At 42.6% G+C, this 20,007-nt stretch overlaps 1 protein-coding gene across 1 annotated transcript in view; it reads left to right on the forward strand.

Moving 5' to 3' along the window:
- Window positions 1-650: 650 nt before the first annotated feature.
- The window catches only part of LOC103275152 (17-beta-hydroxysteroid dehydrogenase type 6-like), a 20,571-nt gene continuing 1,214 nt past the window's right edge, over window positions 651-20,007 (forward strand). The window contains exons 1-4 of the mRNA XM_008072569.1: window positions 651-679; window positions 6,411-6,737; window positions 10,801-11,059; window positions 15,226-15,389. Of these exons, the coding sequence (XP_008070760.1) occupies window positions 652-679; window positions 6,411-6,737; window positions 10,801-11,059; window positions 15,226-15,389 (778 nt within the window). The 5' untranslated portion in view covers window position 651. The remainder of the gene's footprint in view (window positions 680-6,410; window positions 6,738-10,800; window positions 11,060-15,225; window positions 15,390-20,007) is intronic.

The following is a 20,007-nucleotide window of genomic DNA, read 5'->3' on the forward strand; positions in this document are numbered from 1 at the left end:
CAAGAAGTGGGCTCTGTTAAAATCAGACTGCTCCCTGCCCTGGACTCCAGTGAGGAATTTGCATCCCAGTATCCAATGGACATTATGGGACGGGGGCTGAGGAGCACAGGAAACTCTCTGGCTGGTCAGAGCAGCTCTTTTCTTTTGGCTTTTCATTTTGGCAAGGAGGTTTCTTTCCTTTTTTTTTTTTTTTTTTGAGTTGGAGTATCACTCTGTTGCCCAGACTGGAGTGCAGTGGCCACCTCAGCCTTCTGAGTAGCCGGAATTACAGGTGTGCGCTACCACGCCCAGCTGATTTTTTGATTTTATTGTAGAGATGAGGTCTCGCCTGCCCAGGTGGGTCTCGAATCCGCGGGCTCAGGCAATCCACTCACCTCAGCCTCCCAAAGGCGTGGAATTACAGGCTGAGCCACCGAGCCCGCGGCAAGGAGGTTTCTGATTCTCCTCCTGAGCAAGGAGATGCTGGTGAGCGTTGCATGAGGCCTGGAGCAGCCTAGACTCTGACCACAAGAGGGAGGTGTTGTAAAAGGAGTGCAGGGGTGGAGATGAGGGGTGTTGCAGGGTGGGGTGGGGTGAGGACAAGGGGTGTTGGGGAGGGGAGGGCGAAAGCAGAGAAGTAGGGAGAGATCCGGCGAAGCTCTCTCAGTCTCCATGACTGGACTCTTCCTGACCAAGTCAGGTGCATATGTGTGTGTGTGTTGCTCAGGGGATACAAGCAATCTGTTTGTAGACAGGTTTTAATTATATATATTTTTTCTTAAATGAGACTATACTCTCAGAATCATTCTTTGTGTGTGTGTGTGTAGGAGTGTCACTCTGTCACCCAGGCTGGAGGGCAGTGGCACGCTCCTGGCCACCGCAGCCTCAACCTGCTGGGCTCAGGTGATCCTTTCACCTCAGCCTTCCAAGTAGCTGGAACTATAGGCACACTATACCATGCCAGGCAAATTTTTTGATTTATTGTAGAGACGCTGTCTCGGCAAGTTGCCCAGGCTGGTCTTGAACCTGTGGGCTCAGGCAATCCTCTCACCTCAGCCTCCCAAAGTGCTGGGGATATAGGTGTGAGCCACTGCGCCAGGCCAGAATCATTTCTATAGTTTGTTAAAAAATCCCTCAGGTTTGATTTCTGAAGGAAATTTCATCACTGTTGGTTTCTCTGCTTTTTTGACCTTTACTCCCTTGGAGTTTGGGAAAGTACTGGTTAGAAGTTGGGGCTGATTTCACACTTAGAAATAGGAACTCTGGGTATGTTCTGAAAATTGGGGATTCTTTACAGTGGGAAAAATGAGTACTTTTGTGGTTAATACTCATAAGTGTGGGGTAAGTCTGTAAAACGTTGGGTAAGCAAAGGGACCTTCTGTGATTGGGCCTTGAAGATGTGTTGATGAAGCTCTGTAGTCTAGTTTGGGGTCACTGCCCTCACCCCACCCCCTTCTCCCTCTGCCCAATCTCTTTGAGTGGGAGTGGTGATTTTTTTTTTTATTACCCACATGGCCAGTAAACCCGGATTTTAGTAGTCTTATTCTTCTTTCCCACTTGTTACCTTTCTAAACCCGTGGAAAACAGAGAGGAAGTAAAATCCAGAGAAAGTAAACAAGAAGTGTTTGAAATCTTACATATATTTCCAAAGAAGAATCCCTCAAGTAATATTTTCCTTTCTCTTTGTGGAATTTTATATACTGAAATGAAATGAAGTACGTTGCAAAATAATTAGAGTATATGGCATCGGCTGCCCAAGTATTTGCTGACTTTTTTCCGCTTGGCACCAGGAAGTTAGACAACTTTTTTGGTGGAGATGGGGAAATCCATTAGTCAAGTTTTATTCTATGACAATTGTGGCATCTTCAAAAGAGTCTGTGGTAAACAGCAGTAAAAGACACATATACAGTAAGGTTGTTAAAATGCAAGTAGAGGTACAAAAAGAAATAGAAAACCAGAGGTGAAAAAGAGAAGAGGAAGAAAAACATGTTCCACTAGCCTAGTCTACAAGGACTAGTAAAATTGCTATGATTGAACATTAAATTTGGCCTTGAAATCCTTTTTTATTTTTTAAATTTAGACACTAGTTCTTTTTTTTTTATTAGTCAGTATTTTTTATTATGGTTTTGTGGGGTACAGTTAAGGGTTAGGTGTACAATTACGTTTCATTCAGGCACCCTGTTGATAAGAGGACACTAGTTCTTAATATGTCACAACCCACTGTATTCGCAAACTAATGGGCTCCTGCCTCAGCCTCTCGAGTACCTAGGACTATAGGCATGTACCACAACGCCTGGCTAATTATTTTTATTTTTGGTGGAAACAGAGGTCTCACTATGTTGCCCAGGCTGGTCTTGAACTTCTGGCTTCAAGCAGTCTTCTGGTTTCAGCCTCTCAAAGTGCTGGGATTATAGGTGAGAACCACTATGTTCGGCCCACAGTGTTCTCGATAAGAATTTTATAACAAATGCAGAAACGATTTTCTTGGACTATTCCTGTTTTTGGTTTAAAGAGTTAGACATGGTGACTGATACCTGTAATTCTAGCACTTTGAGAGACTGAAGCAGGAGCACTGCTTGAGACCAGGAATTTGAAACCAGCCTGGGCAACATAGCAAAACCCCATCACAATGTAGTATAAGGCAGCTCAAGTCTCATTTATCATAACAAGAAGTCAACGGAGAATGTAAAAACTTGATAAATCATGAAACGGCAGTGTAAGCACTGTGTAGAAATCTGTTGGGTCAAAGGACACATACTTAATTGCACAGCTTTTTTGAATGAATGGTTTGTGAAAACAAGCAGGCCACCATGGGTTTGATATTTGAAACATTCGAGGCGTCTTCAGATATTTGATCAGTGTTCAAGTCTGTCCCGGGGTTTGGGATTCTGCCCGGCTCACCTCTTCTGCCAGTCTTCTTGCTGCTGAGCATATGATGGCTGGATAATAAAACCCAGGGGGCCGTGAGGTCCAAGCTTCTCCCTAATGGGGGAAATGGACTTTAATCTTTGACTGGGCATTAGGAAATTATGCGTTTAGTCAATAAACAGCAGGATGCAGTCGTCTGTGTTACTTCAGTGCTCCAGGGAATGCCAATTGGGCAGAACAGAGGCAGCTGGCCAGAGAACACAGGCTCTCAGATTGGAGAGAGACAGGAGGCTTCAGAGAAGGGAAAAGAGAGAGGGTGGAGAAGGGAAAGGAAAGGAGAAAGGAGAGAGCGCACAGAGGGAGGGAGGGAGCATTAGATACCGCAGTCATCTGCTTCCCATCCTCACTGCCTCCTTGTGTTCACTCCTCTACACCCTGTATTGTCCTCCTTCCCCCTCCTTCCTAGACCAGGCTTTTGAAAAAAGAGTCTCCATTTGGCTCCACTTCCTGTCCTCCAGTTCATCCATCGGTTGCTGAAGAGTGGCTTCTGTGCCCGTGGCTTCCCAAGCATCTTCCTGTTCAGATCCTCTGCCCCTTCCTCATACTCAGTGGATATCCCTGTGGCATTCCTGAGCCTCACTAAGCCCCTCTTCCCTTGGCTTCCATCAGCTTTCCTTCTCTACTTCTCAGGTTCATTCTCCCTGCTATTTTCTGGGTCTCTGTTTTTCTCAGGTGTTTTCATTTAACATTCCCCAATTTATCTTGCAACTTTTATTAAACATATGCTTTGTGCCATTCACTGTGCCAGGTGCAGATGAACACGTGACCTGGGCTCCCAAGGGCTTTACAGTCCAAAAATTAGAGAAGCTGGGCAACAAGGTGCAGTGGGTCTCATCATACAACCATGTGAAGGCTGCAGGGGCACACTAGGGAGGCTGGAGACCATTTTGTTAGACCAGGGGACAGGAGACTTTTCTTCCTGGACCATTCTTGTCCCCTCCTTTGCTTGGTGCTGTACTCTGTATCTTGGTGCTCATCTACAAAACAGTGTGGCAGCCATGAAGGCACATGGTTCAGACCTCCCCTCCAGACAGTCTGCTGTGAGGAACGAAGTTGACTTACAGCCTCCAGCCTCTGCACCTTCCAATCTGCTGTGGTATTTAAACTGCAGCACGTTCCTCTTGGGCACCCTCCAGCCAATGACCCAGCATGGTGGTAGTCCTGAAGCTGGGCCAATTCTGCCCAATGTGGGACTCTTGCAGTGGCAGTCTTTGGTCAAAGAATCCCGCGGGCCTGGTTGAGACTTTCTCAGGTCGGTACTGTAGTCTAAAGCTCTTCCCACTTCCTCCTTTCTTTTCTTTCTCCTTCCAGCGGTGTCAGCCCTGCATTACCCCTCCCCCCCAAGCCCCCCACCCCTTTTCCTGCACCATCCCCCTTGCCCTCTGGAGGGTTTTCCCCAGAGTCTCTTCCATGTCTAATTCTGTCTTGGCATCTGAACTGACACACAGGAGTAAGGATGGGACCTCCCTTATAGGGTTGCTGTGAGAATCCAAATTTAACATACATGCTGTGCTTAGAATAGCGCTAGCACACTGCAAGTGTCAGACCTCATACTGAGACTGTGCATTCAATGGAGAATGAACCATGTCTTGTGCACTGTTGTGTATCAGTGTCTAACACTATGTCTGACTCAGAAAAGATGTTGAGTTAATGTTTGTTGAATGAAAATGATGATTAAACGAAGTCTTTGCAGACGAATGTTATTCGACAAGTTGATGAGGGCTGGAAAAAAGGAAGTGAGGAGAGAAACGTATGCAGAGGCACAGGAAGCCTGTACTGTGCGGGGTGCTGAAAACCACTTGTTATGACCAAAGAGTAGGGCCCAAGAGAGAAGGCTGAGGATGAAATCGGTGGCCAGAGCCCTGGGGAAGCATGTGAGTCAAACTAAGGAGTTTGCATTGCATAGACTCATCTCATGCAGGCATTGTGGTGTAGGCCTTTTGATGTCATAGTGGGTCCACATCCATCTTCGTCCTCTACCTGCGTTGTTGTGAATCGTACGAGTTCAGCCAACATGTACAGATTGCCAAAATATGGTGGACTTGCTCCAGAACTCCATAGAGAAACATAGGCATCTGCGACCTCCATTGCATCAGTGTTTTGCTTGGTCTACATTTACAAATTGCTTTGGCCACAACATCTCACCCACGCTATTGGGTCTCTAGACTGACCCCTGCCTTTACCACACTCTTTTAAAATCTACTCTCTGTTCCCTCTGTGAGACAAATCTTTCTAAATCTGGCCATCTTACTCTGTAGTTCAATGCCTCCAAGTAGCACACCCTCGTTACCTATAGCAGCAGTCCTCAGTCTTTTTAGCGTCAGGGATCAGTTTCCTGGAAGACAGTTTTTCCATGGACGGAGTGGGGAGTAGCAGGGGGAGCTAAGGGATGGGCAGTCATACCTTATTGCTAATGATAATCTGTATTTGCAGCCGCTCCCCAGGGCTAGCATCACCACCTCAGCTCCACCTCAGATCATCAGGCGCTAGATTCTCATAAGGAGTGCAACCTAGATCCCTGCCTGCACAGTTCACAATAGGGTTCCCACTCCTATGAGAATCTAATGTCGCATTGATTTGACAGAAGATGGAGCTCCGCCTACCTTCAGTTCACCTCCTGCTGTGTGGTCTGGTTCCTAACAGGCCCCAGACTGGTACCAGTCTGTAGCCTGGCAGTTGAGGAGCCCTGGCCTATGTCTAGACTCTTTAGTGTGGTGTAAATGACCCTACTCTCAGCTCTTCCTCTGTATGTTCTGCACTGCACCCTTGCAAGACTGCCTGTAGGTCTCAGGAAGTCTTGTTCTGTTCACTTCTCCATTCATGTGTACCTTGTTACTGCCTGGAGTATCCTTTCGTCCTGGTCTACTTTTTGAACTTTTTTTTTTGAGTTGGAGTCTTACTCCATCCTCCAGGCTGGAGTGCAGTGGCAAGCTCACAGCCACCCCAGCGTCTACCTGCTGGGCTCAGGCGATCCTTCTGCTTCAGCCTTCCAAGTAGCCAGAACTACAGGCACACATTACTACGCCAGGCTAATTTTTTGATTTATTGTAGAGATGAGGTCTCGCTAAGTTGTCCAGGCTGTTCTTGAACCCATAGGCTCAGGCAAACCTCTCACCTCGGCTTCCTAAAGTGCTGGGATTACAGGCTTGAGCCACTGCACCAGGCCTACTTTTTGATCTCTTACCTATCCTGTAGCAGTGTACAAAAATCATGGCTTCTCTGAAGCTGTTTCTGACTTTGCCAGTCTATGGGTCATCGTCCTCTGTTGCCTCATTTGGCTGTGTGTGTACTTCTGTTGTGGCACCTGTCACACTGCATTGCATTTGCTTGGTTACCTTGCTGACTCCCCTCCCTAGACTGTGGTTCCCTGAGGGTAGGACCAAGCATTAGTCTATACAGAGTCCCCATGTCTGTGCTACTTCTGGCCCACAGTAAATCCTGACTAGATAAAGAAAAAAGGAAGGAATAAAATTAAAGCCGTTCTCTTCCTATTGAAGGAGAAGGACGTACCCTCACCATGTGGCTCTACCTGGTGGCCCTTGTGGGCCTGTTCTACCTTGTGCGCTGGTACCGGGAGAGGCAAGTGGTGAGCCACCTCCAAGAAAAGTACGTGTTCATCACGGGTTGTGACTCGGGCTTTGGGAACCTGCTGGCCAGACAACTGGACGCGCGAGGCTTGAGGGTGCTGGCTGCGTGTCTGACGGAGAAAGGGGCTGAGCAGCTGAGGAACCGGACGTCAGACCGGCTGAAGACAGTGATCCTGGATGTCACGAAGACAGAGAACATCGCTGTAGCCACCCAGTGGGTGAAGGAGCACGTGGGGGACAAAGGTATGAAGGAGTATTTTCTCCTTTCATTTTTGTAGGTATGAAGATGCTAAGGATATGTATAGAGCTGTCCCTTCATATCTGTGGAGATTGGGTCCAAGGTCTCCTCTGGATACCAAAATCCACAGATCCTCAAGTTCCTTAGATAAAATGATGTGTTTGCATATAACTTATGCATATCTTCCTGTGTACTTTGAATATCTCTAGGTTACTTATAATACCAAATACAATATAAATGCTGTATACATAGAAATTATACTATATTGTTTAGGGAAATTATACTATATTGTTTAGGGACTAATAACAAGGAAAACATCTACACATATTCAGTGCAGGCACAAATTTTATTTTTTGAATCTATGGTGGGTTGAATCCACAGATACAGGGGCCGACTGTGTACACCAAAAGCAGGGCTTAAAAGGTTGGCTGTGTCACTTGAAGGACTGTGGAGATCTTTTGTGCTGTTTCACTTCATTAGCAATGTTTTCATTGAAAAATAAGTTCAATATAGTTGAGGCTATTATTTCTCGTAGCAAGTAGAGTATTTATAACAATTTTTTTTCCACCTTAAAATTTTTTATTTTAAAATTGTGGAGTACGGTTCAGGGTTAGGTATACAAATATTCATTCTGCAGGTACCCTTGTTGATGAGGTGTGTCCCCCCTTCCCCAAGCAGTTTCCCACTACTGCCAATCCCACCTCCTGCCCCCCCACACCCCTGCAGTTTCCCACTACTGTCAATCCTTTTCTTATGGTATTATGATAGTTGTTCTAGGTCCACTTTTGAGTGAGAACATGTGTTACTCAGTTCTTTGTTTCTGTGAAAGATCACTCAGTATTATAGACTCTAAGTTCCACCAGGTTGCTGTGAGGTTCATGATTTCGTTCTTTTTTATGGCTGCATAATATTCCATCGTGTATATGTACCACATTTTTTATCCAGTCCTCTTTTGATGAGCAGCACGGTAAGTTCCATGTTCTTGCAATTGTATGACACAATTCTTTATGTTTGAAGAGTTTTCAAGGTGCTCTTAAGAAACTGATTCATCTTCTCTTGACTACTAGTTAAAATGTAGGCATTCCTTTGGCCCTTCCCTTTAAAAAATTCCTTTTTCATTTCATTTTATTTATTTTTTTTACAATGAATACAGTATTTGTTAGATACATTTTAGGTTTATAGAAAATTGAACCAAAAGTACAGAGTTCCTTTATACTCTCTCCTAACCCAACAGTTCTCCTCCATTATTAACATCTTGCATTGGTTACATTTGTTACAATTGATGAACTGATATTGATATGTTGCTGTTAACTAAAGTCCATAGATTACATTAGGGTTCACTTTGTGTTATATAGTTTTATGGGTTTGGACAAATGTATAATGGCATGTGTCTGCCACTATAGTGTCATACAGAATAGTTTCAGTGCCTTAAAAATCCCCTCTGCTTTACATATTCATCACCTACTCCCCCCGTATTCTGCAACTTCTGCTCTTTTTAATGTCTCTATAGTTTTGCTTTTTCCAGGATATCATATAGTTGGAATCACATTATGTGGAGTCTTGTAGAATTTCTTCGTTCACATTACAATATGCATTTCACATTCCTCCACATCTTTTTGTAGCTTGACAACTCATTTCTTTTTCTTGCTGCACAATATTCCATTGTGCCACAGTTTATTTATCCATTCACTTACTCAAGTATGTCTTGGTTGCTATCAATTTTGTGGCAATTATGGGTATGTTGTCTTGTATTTTAAAGTTCTATTTTCTCTATATGTTATTCAACTCTTCTTTGATCTCATCCTCCTTCTCCCTTGGTTTTATGATTCAGTAGATCCTGGTAATGAGACCTTCTAAATAGCTCCTCACCCCAAGAGTTGCAAATTGCAACAACAAAAAAAAGTTTTTCTCAGCCAGGCACAGTAGAGTGTATCTGTGGTCCCAGTCATTCAGGAGGGTGAGGTGGGAGGATCTCTGAACCCAGGAGTTCAAGACTGTAATGTGCCACGATCAAGCTTGTAAACAGACCTTGCATCCCAACCTGGGGAATATAGCAAGAGTCATCTCTTAAGAAAATTATTTTGTGTAGGTGCAAATGTTTTAAGTTTTTTAAAAAAATGAATTTACTTTAAATTAAAAAGTTTTAAATTTACTTAGAAATATTACTTTCTATCTGAGGATGCTCTTAACTACCCAAGGCAGTCAGGGGTTATGGGTAGTTGTAACCTCTGTGCTATGCATACCCATTTATTTCGACTGTAGTGTTACTGTTTTCCCATCTGTTAGACTATGAGTTCTAAGAGACTTGAACTCTCTTACCTATTACTGTATTTCCAACTTCTGGCACATTTCCTGGTGCATGATAAGGGCTTAACAAATGCTGAGTGGATGCCATATACTGATAGTATTGGCATCTAATACTCAAAAAAAAAAAAAGAATTTAGAATTTAGAAGATGTTGGGGCAAAATCTCTCTCTCTTTATTTTTACACTTCTTGAAATGTCTTTATTTTGCCCTTATTCTTAAAAGATATTTTGCTAGATAGGCAGTTTAGAGTTTACAGCCATTTCCTCTCAGCACATTGACAGTATCATTCCACTGTCTTCTGGCTCTGCTGTTGCTGTTGATGAGTCAGTTGTCAGTTGAATGTTTTTTTTTTTTTTTGAGTAGGAGTCTCACTCTGTCGCCCAGACTGGAGTGCAGTGGTCGCTCCCCGCCACTGCAGCCTCGAGCCTCGACCTGCTGGGCTCCGGTAATCCTTCCACCTCAGCCTTCCGAGTAGCCGGAATTACAGGCATGTGCTACCACGCCCGGCTGGTTTTTTTATTTATTGTAGAGATGAGGTCTCGCCAAGTTGCCCAGGCGTGTCTCGAACCCGCAGGCTCAGGCAATCCACTCACCTCAGCCTCCCAAAGGTGCGGGATTACAGGCTGAGCCACCAAGCCCGGCTATGTTTTTCTTTTGAAAACAAACTGTTGGGCAACCCCCTTGGGTCCCTTCCCACTGTGAGAGCTTTTCTGTCTTCTCAATAAATCCTGCTTTCTTGGGGGGGCACTTCTTGAATCTGTGGATTAGTAGTGTCTTTCATCAGTTCTGAAAAATTCTCAGAATTTTACTATTTCAAATAGTGCCTTTATTACACTTGTCTCCTTTCTTTCTGGATCTGATTAGGCATGTTAGATATTTTCACTTTGTCCTTGGCTCCTTTTTCTTTCATGTTTTTAATCTCTTTTATTCTTTGTGCTGCAGTCTATATGTTTTCCTTTTTCTGTCTTCTGGGGTACTGCTTTCTCTTTTCCACTATGTCTATCTGCTATTAAATCTGTCCATCAAATTTTAAACTTTCAATTGTTGTACATTTTGTTGGTAGAGTTCTATTTGGTTCTTTTCCAAAACTGCTTGATCAATTTTGTAGTATCTTATCTTTATTAATATTTTCAATTCCTTCTTTTATTTTAAAATTATATTAGCATACTTATTTTATATTATATGTCTTATAATTCTAGTAACTAGCATCTTTGTGAGTGTTTCCTACTGGTAATTGCTTCTGCTGGTTCTTGCATTTGATGCATTGTTTCCTTGTGTGTTACTGATTTGTTAAAAAGAGTTGCTGCTTTTCTTTGTAACTTTATCTGGCAAGTCCTTGAGGCCTGAGAGAAATTTCTCTTTCGGGTAATTTTGTTGTTGTTTTTGTTAAAGGTGAGGTTTTTCTATGTTGCCCAGGCTGGACTTGAACCCCAAGTCCAAATTATCATTTCTCATCAGCTCCCTGAGTAGCTGAGAGTACAGGTATGCATCACTGCATCTGGCTTCCTCTAGATTGTATTTATGTTTGCTTCTATATGGTTCCTGGGAGTACTCAGAGCCATCGCCATTTTAGACTCAAATCTTGACTTGAGGTTTTTTAGACTCCCCGATAGTGTGAATTTGATCTGCACACTCTCATAAGGGATACCTTGTGTTATGACTCCTCAGGAGTGATTCTTCTTCTCTCTCCCCAATACCAACATTCAAAATAGGGAACTTTTTTCTAAAACCAAACTCTTGAATTGACTTTTACTGTTTTAGGACTCTGGGGCCTGGTCAACAATGCAGGCTGTGTTCACCCACTTGGCTACACTGAGTGGCAGAGACCTGAGGACTCCATGACTGTCTTCAAAGTGAACCTCATTGGCTTGATGGAGGTGACCATGAGCATGCTTCCCATGGTGAGGAGAGCACGGGGGAGGATTGTCAATGTCTCCAGCATCCTGGGAAGAATTGCTTTCTCTGGAGGAGCCTACTCTTCCTCAAAGTATGGAGTAGAAGCCTTTTCAGATGTTCTGAGGTAACTTTCTTAAGTTAAACAAAAGCAACTGTGGTGGAGCACTTAAATATGTCTTGGGTATCATGCTAGTTGCTTTCATCTCCATTATCTTATTTCATCACTCTCCAAATCTTGATACACACGTATTATTACTAATCTATTTTATATGGGACATTGAGGCTCAAATTTAAGTGTCTTTTCCAAAGTACACCTGCCACAGCCAGAATTTGGTGGAACTGTGTTTTGAACCCAAGTCTTTGTCTTTTGCCATCACATCATACTTCAATTTTCAAGATTTATCTTTGATAAGACTTTATTTCTGAAAAGTAGATGACTCTCTTCTTTCTTCCTAATAGAGAACTTGTCTTTGTCCCTTCATGGTGACTCTCTTTCTCATTGGCTCTTCATCTGCTTCCAACTAACATTTATTCCCTTTATTCTGTATCTTTTTTTAACGCAATACTTTCTTTTCTTATGATTTCAATTTGCCATGATCCCTAATGTCTCTGCTTCTGAAATAGGTTAGCTAGCTTAGGCATAGGGGGTGGAGGTGGAAAATTACTAAGCAGAGGTTAAACAAAATTTCTGTGATTTGTAACTAACATGAAACTGATACAAACTTCTTATGGCTTGTAACTGACAAAAACTTTCTGTAGCTTTTAACTGACATGAAACTGACACCAAAAAACTAGTTAAAAGCTAGCACTCCCTACCCAGTGTATCTCCACCTTTGGTGATTGTCTGTAGTCCCCTCTCTATTGTGTAATTTCGGCTCAAATTAAGGCTGTTTCTTTTACTGTGTGTGGCTGGTCCTTGAATTCTTTCCTGCAACAGAGTCAAAAGCCTATTCCTGAGTACAGGTTGAGGATCGTACTTTTTTTTTTTTTGAGTTGAAGACTCACTCTGTCGCCCAGACTGGAGTGCAGTGGCTGCTCCCGGCCACCGCAGCCTTGCCTGCTGGGCTCTAGTGATCCTTCCACCTCGGCCTTCCGAGTAGCCAGAATTACAGGCATGCGCTACCACGCCCGGCTGATTTTTTTATTTATTGTAGAGATGAGGTCTTGCTGCCCGGGCGGGTCTCGAACCCGTGGGCTCAGGCAATCCACTCACCTCAGCCTCCCAAAGGCGCAGGATTACAGAGGATCGTACTTCCAAGGAAGAAACTTCTGCCTTCCTATAGTGTCAGTGGAGGCAGTATGTTGGGTTGGGTCTGACTGGGGAGTAATGCCTCTCTCTTTTTTTTTTTTGAGTTGGAGTCTCACTCTGTCGCCCAGACTGGAGTGCATGGCCACCGCAGCCTCGACCTGCTGGGCTCCGGCGATCCTTCCCCCTCAGCCTTCTGAATAGCTGGAATTACAGGCATGCTCTACCACGCCCGGCTGATTTTTTTGATTTTATTGTAGAGATGAGGTCTTGCTTCCCGGGCGGGTCTCGAACCCGCGGGCTCAGGTAATCCACTCACCTCAGCCTCCCAAAGGCGTGGGATTACAGGCTGAGCCAACCAAGCCGGGCTTGCCTCTCTCTTGCTGGTGTGATCCTCCCCAAAACCCCTGCCATCATTTCTAATCCCTGGCTTAAAAAAAAAAAATACTTCAGCACTTATTTATTTGGAAAATACTTGCTGTGCACCATCTTGTCTAGTGTTGTTTGTGAGCAAATCTAAACATCTACCAACAAGAGAATGGGCGTAGAAAATAGAGTGCAGGGCCAGGCACAGGAGATCACGCCTGTCATCCCAGCACTTTGGGAGGCCAAGGCGAAAGGATTGCCTGAGCCCGGAGGTTTGGTACCAGCCTGGGCAACTTGGCGAGGCCTTGTCTCCATAATAAATCAAAAAATTAGCTGGGCATGGTGGGCATGTGCCTGAAGCCCCTTAACCCTGACTTTTTTCATGTGTTGTTTCAGCTTCAGGTCTCTCAACCAGCTGCTTCCTTCTCTTTATTGTTCATATATGTGTGTGTGTGTATATATATAAACACACACACACACTTATATATATGGAAAATATATATATGTGTATATTTTTTTAAAGAAAACTGTGTCTTGCCATTATATTTCCCAGGTTAGAATGTAGTAGCTATTCACAGGTATGATCACAGTGTACTACAATCTTGGATTCCTGGGCTCAGGCAATCCTTCCATTTCAGCTTCCTGAGTAGCTAGGACTATAGATCTGTGCCACTGCTCACAGTATATTTCCCTTATATTTTAATTCCTGAAAGAGAGCCCTATTGACTAAGATCATTTTTTGTGTGTGTGGGTCAACTGTCATCACATTGTGTGACAATGTTGTGCATTGATTAAGGCATTGTTGCATTTTACATCCATCAAATCATCTAACTTTCAAAACAACCCAACGAAGAAGGTATTCGTTTTTATTTTTATTGTATATCTGAGGAAACTAAGGTACAGAGGTTTAGTATTTGCTTATGGTCGTAGAGGTAATAACAGGCAGAGCCACTGTCTACCCCTAAGAGAGGCTTTCCTCCCATCAAGTACCCTCCCTAGTCTAATCAGCTGTGGACATGAGGGTATAGTCATATGGTCCAAAATATTGTTGTGCAAACTCCCCTTTAGCAGAGGTGGACCTTGGAGCAGTTTCACTTGGAAATGAGCTGTGAATATTACAAGCAGCAAGTATTAACTTTCTATGGCTACTGTAACGCATTATCACAGGGTAATATATGAGATATGATGCCTTAAAACAAAACATATTTATTCTCTCACTGTTCTGGAGACCAGAATTTCAAAATCAGTATCATTGGTTTAAAACTGAGGTGTTGACAGGGCCACATTGCTTCCAAAGTCTTGATGCAGAATTCGTTTCTTGCCTCTTCTGGCTTCTTTGGCTTGTGGCTATACCACTTCAGTCTCTGTTTTCATGGTAACATTGCCTCCTCTTCTTCTGTCAGTTATCAAATCTGCCTCTGCCTCTCTTATAATGATACTTGTAATTGCATTTTGGTTTCACCCAGATAATCTAAAATAATCTATCTCAAAACTTTTAACTTAATCACATCTGCAGAGTCTTTGCTACATAAGGTAATATTATAAGTTCCAGGATAATATTTAATTTGGAGTCTCATTCTGTCATCCAGGCTAGAATGCAGTGGCATAATCACAGCTCATCGCACCATCCTCTCGTTTCAGCTCAGGTGACCCTTCTCCTCAGCCTCCCACGTACCTGGGTACATGCCATCATGCCTGGCTAATTTTTTGATTTTTTGTAGAGGTGAGGTCTTGCTATGTTGCCTAGACTGGTATTGAACTCCTGAGTTCAAGAGATCCTCTTACCTAGGCCTCCCAAAATGCTGGGATTACAGATGTGAGCCACTATGCCCAGCCCCAGGTAACATTTATAGGTTTCTTAGTATGGTGTGTAGCACATAGACAGCCTCTGTGGTCACTCGATAAATATTTTTGGAACTGCCAATTCAACTAACCTGAGTATTCTGGAGTAACCTTTGACTCGTAATTTTAATGATCACATCATATTTCATTCATGATCTCTTGCAGTCTTTGAACACATGGTAATTTTCCCCAGGTCCATGGTTTTGTGTATGCAATTCCCACTGCCTGGTTTGCCACTCTTCCCCAGAAATTTCCTCTTCGTCCTTTAAGCCACAACTGAAGTGTTTTCTAAGCCACAACTGAAATATTTTCTTCTCAACAAAGTCCTCCTTGACCTTCTCTGAAAAAAATCTGTATCTTCCTCTCTACTTAGTCCCTTGCATACCTCTTCTTCATAATTATTTTGAGTTGTATTGCAATGATTTGCTTACTTGTTGGACTTACCCACTGTGAGCTTTTTGAGGTGAGGAATTGAGACTTACTCTTCTGAGATTTTACATGTTAATTATGAGCACCTTGCCAGTCATCATAAATGTTAGTTTCATTTATTATTATTTGTATCCCTTATGTTTCTAGTATCTAGTAGGTACTTAATAACTTTATTAAGAAAATGATTGTAGAATTGAATGGTTAGGATAGTTAGTATAAACATGTCCCAATTATTGGACATATGGATGTTTATATTTGTATTTTTTTCCTCTTAGTTTCTTTATCCTTTAACATATTAAGTAAAGGTATTTTCAATAATCTCTTTTGCTTTGCTTTTCCTTCCCTCATAGCATCTAAATGGTGGTGTCTTTCAATCAAAGGAGCTAACTTGCAAGTTTTAATTTTAGGCGTGAGCTTCAACATTTTGGGGTGAAAATCAGCATGGTTGAACCTGGCTACTTCAGAACGGGAATGACAGATGTGCAGCAGTCCTTAGAGAGAGGGAGGCAAGTCTGGGATGAAGCCCCTGTGCACATCAAGGAGGCCTATGGACAGCAGTTCTTTGATGACTGTAAGTTTTTTCCTTTGGATAGGAATAATGTGCACCCTTGCATGAGAAGGAGAAGAGAGGATTGGTGGACAATGTTTGGAAGATCCTCTGAAAACACAGATTGTTAATAATGTCTTCCTAGAATAGAAGGAGGCCAGGAAGTTCCTAGGACACTCATGGTTGGCTTGGTCTGATGGCTGTCGTAGTTGAGGTAGGGGACATCTAGGCAGTCTAGGGCCAGCCTTTTCCCTGCCCTGTCACATGTGTGCCTGGCCACTTGAGCACTAGCAGGTATTACATGCCCAGAGGCATAGAATCTCTGGGTCTTGAGAGAGGGTGTACCTTGGTTGTTTGGCAGGGCTTGTGTGAGATACCTGCTCACCTGAAGTGCAGTCTTCATCATTGTTTACCCTTTTGGTAACAAAAGGTCTGTCCACAAACTGTGTGTCTTACCGTGAACAGAAAGGAAGGTGTAGGTGGGAATAGTTAAGTGGATGAGGATAAGATCTGTGGGACTTTAGGGGGCATTCCCAGAGACTAGACCTTCATGTTTAGGCCACAGGAACCTCATGGGGATGCGATTGTTCAATTTCATGTGAGACCATAATTCTGACCACCTGGAAGAAGAGGTGATGACAAGTTGGGTGGGAGGCAAAGCCATCCTCTTAGTAGAAGTAGGCCATGCTCACTAGTGTGGGGCTGCACTGCCCTGGGGGAAGGGATGCTTTTTTCCCCCTTATACAAAGGTGTCAACAACTTGCCAAGACTGAAGGGTGGTGGATAGCAGCAGGCCTGTCAGCGGCTTTGGACGGTGTTGCAGAGAAAAGGAGAAGGAGAATGTGCAGATAGAAGATTCCCAACCTAAAGTACTGTCTTCTGGGTCCGTCGGGCCTGAGAGGGACACCATCAACAGAGGGGAGAGAAATTGGATTAAGGAAAGGCTGACAAGACAGTAGCTGAGCCTCTCACAACTCATAACTAGTTAGGAAACTACAGTTGCCAAAAGGCTGAAAGGGCCAGCCATTGTTTGTTTGTTTGTTTTTGAGTTGGAGTCTCACTCGGTCACCCAGACTGGAGTGCAGTGGCCGCTCCCGGCCACCGCAGCCTCGACCTGCTGGGCTCCGGCGATTCTTCCGACTCAGCCTTCCAAGTAGCCGGAATTACAGGCACGCGCTACCATGCCCGGCTGATTTTTTGCTTTATTGTAGAGATGAGGTCTCGCCGCCCAGGCGGGTCTTGAACCTGCAGGCTCAGGCAATCCACTCACCTCAGCCTCCTAAAGGCGCGGGATTACAGGCTGAGCCACTGAGCCCGGCTAGGGCCAGCCATTGTTATAAGCTCTTCCTCACCTAAAGTTTTAAACCATTAAGGATTTTTTTTTTTACTTTGTGGTTGCCTATAGTTCAACAATATAAATCAATAGGAAACTAGAACTGCCCAAAAAGTGACTACATAAAATGTGAGATACATGTATTTTGTGATTTAAAAGAAATTGAAATGATTTATATATTTTTCCACGGGTCAGAATAATCTAGATCAGTGCTGTCCAGTAGAAATATAATGAGAGCCACTTATGTTATCTTACATTTTCTAGTAGCTACATTAAAAGAAGGAGAAAGAGACAAGTGAGCCTAATTTTAATAATATACATTTGAACTACTACTATTCAACGTCCTACTGCAAATCCTAGCAAGATCTGGGGAGAGAAAGAAATAAAAGGCATTGAAATAAACCAGAAAGAAGTCAAACTATCTCTGTTCACTGATGGCATGATTGTATACCTAGGAAACCTAAAGACTCCTCCAAGAGGCATTTAGGCCTGAAAAACGACTTCAGTAAAGTCTCAGGATACAAAATCAGTGCACAGAAATCAGCAGTGATTCTATACACTAAAACACTCAAGTCGAGAGCCAGATCAAGAACTCAATTTCATTTGCAATAGTTACAAAAAATAAAAAAAAACCCAGGAATACTCTTACCCAAGGAGGTGAGAGATCTCTACAAGGAGGATTACAAAATGCTGATGAAAGAAATTGTAGACAACACAAAAAAATGGCAGAACATTCCATGCTTATGGGTCGGAAGAACCAATATTGTTAAAATGACTACAATACCCAAAGCAATCTACAGATTCAACTAATCCCTACAAAAATACCAATGTCATTTTTCACAGAAGTAGAAAAAAACAATCCTAAAGTTTATATGGAATCAAAAAGGAGCCCAAGTAGCTGAAGCAATCCTAAGTAAAAAGAACAAATGCAGAGGCATCATATTGTCTTACTTCAAATTACACTATAAGGCCAAAATAACCAAAACAGCATGGCACTGACACAAGAATAGACAGACAGATCATTGGAACAGATTAAAGTACCTAGAAATAAAGCCTTATACCTCCAACTAACTGATCTTTGACAAAGCTGACAAAAATAAACAAGCAATGGGAAAGGATAACCTATTCAATAAATGTTGCTGGGAAAACTGGCTAGCCATCTGCGGAAGAATGAAATTGCATTCCTACCTCTCACCATATACAGAAATTAACTCAGGATGGATTAAAGATTTAAATGTAAGACCTGAAACTATAAAAACCCTAGACAAAAACCTAGACACTCACCTAGGCAAAGAATTTGTGAAGAAGTTTCCAAAAACAAATGAGGCAAAACTAAAAATAGACAAATGTGACTTAATTGAACTAAAAACCTGCTCAGCAAAAGAAATAATCAACAGAGTGAGCAGAAAACCTAAGAAGTGGGAAGAAATATTTGCATCCCCATCAAAAAGTTGGCAAAGATCATGAATTGACACTTCCTCCAAAGAAGACGCATACGTGTCCAACAAATATACGAAAAAATGCTCAACATCACTAATTGTCAGAGAAATGTAAATTAAAGCCACAGTAAGATATCATCTTACACCAATCAGTATGGCTATTATTAAAAAGTCAAAGAGCAACAGATGTAATAGATGTGGAGAAAGGAGAATGCTCATACACTGTTGGAAGTATTGTAAACTAGTTTAACCTCTATGGAAATTAGTATGGAGATTTCTGAAATAATTAAAAATAGGACTACCAGTAGACTCAGCAATCTTATTACTGGGTATCTAACCAAAGGAAAATAAATCGTTACATTAAAAAATATACCTAGCCAGATGCAGTATCTCATGCCTGAAATCCTAGCACTTTGGGAAGTGGACATGGATGGATTGCTTGAGCCCCGGAGTTTGAAACTAGTCTGGGCAACATAGCAAGACTGTTTCAACAAAAATAAAAATAAAAAAATTAGCTGGGTGTGGTGGCATGTACCTGTAGTCCCAGCTGCTTGGGAGGCTGAAGTAGAAGGATAGCCTAATCCCAGGAGGTTGAGGCCATGGTGAGCCATGATTGTGCCACTGCACTTCAGCCTGGGTGCCAGAGTCAGACCCTGGCTCAAAAAAAGAAAAAAAAGATATCTATACTCATTTGTTCGTTGCAACACTATTGGCAATAGCAAAATCATGGACCCTCCTAAATGCCCATCATGATTGACTGGATACACAAAATATGGTACATCTACACCATGGGATACTATGCAGCCATAAAAAACCCCAAATCATGTTTTTTGCAGCCACACGGATGGAGCTGGAGAACATCATCCTAAGGGAACTAACTCAGAAACGGAAAACCAAACACCGCATAGTCTCACTTATACATGGGCGCTAAATGGTCACAAGGGTGGAAATAGCAGACTTTGGGGACACTAAAAGGAGGGGAGGTGGGAAGAGGGGGTAGGGTCCAGAAGTTAACTATTGGGTCTGGGGAATAGGTCACCTGAAGCCCAATTCCTACCAGTATGCAGTATGTAACAAACACATGTTTGTGTCCCTGAATCTAAAATCAATAACAAAAAATCCCATTTTATTTCAGTTATCATCTATATCCAAAATACTATCATCTCAACCTTTATTACTGATATTAAAGTTATTTTATATTCCTTTTCATGTTATTCTTTGAAAATTGGCTTATATATTTTATATTTATAGCCCCTTTCAATTCGGATGCTAAATTTTCTTAGGAAATACTACATTTGCATTATTCAGATTTCATAAAATCTGTAGTATTTCCAGCAGTATTACTCACAGTAACCCCAAAGTGGAAACAGCCCAGATGTCCCTCAACAGATGAGTGGATAAATAAAACATGATGCAGTCATACATTGGAATGTTATTTGGCAGTAAGAAGGAATGAAGTACTGATACCTGCTACAACATGAAGGAACCTTGAAAACGTTTGCTTAGTGACAGAAGACAGTCACAAGGATGACAAGTATGATTCCATTGATACAAAATGTCCACAAAAGGCAAATCCATAGAGACAGAAAGTAGATTAGTGGTTGCCTGAGCTGGGAGGATTGGAGTGAAATGGGAAACGAAACAGGGTTTCTTTTTGGGATGATGAAAACGTTCTAGACTTAGGCTTGAATCGTACCACTCTGAATATACTAAAAAATCATTGATTTGTACACTTTAAATGACTGAATTGGATGACATATGAATTATATCTAGATAAGGATGTTAAAAAATATCCGAGTGGAGCCGGGCTCGGTGGCTTAGCCTGTAATCCCGCGCCTTTGGGAGGCTGAGGTGAGTGGATTGCCTGAGC

The sequence above is a fragment of the Carlito syrichta genome, unplaced genomic scaffold, assembly GCF_000164805.1.
Source record: "Carlito syrichta isolate Samal-C Ts95f unplaced genomic scaffold, Tarsius_syrichta-2.0.1 Scaffold315337, whole genome shotgun sequence".
Classification (NCBI taxonomy): Eukaryota; Metazoa; Chordata; class Mammalia; order Primates; family Tarsiidae; genus Carlito; species Carlito syrichta.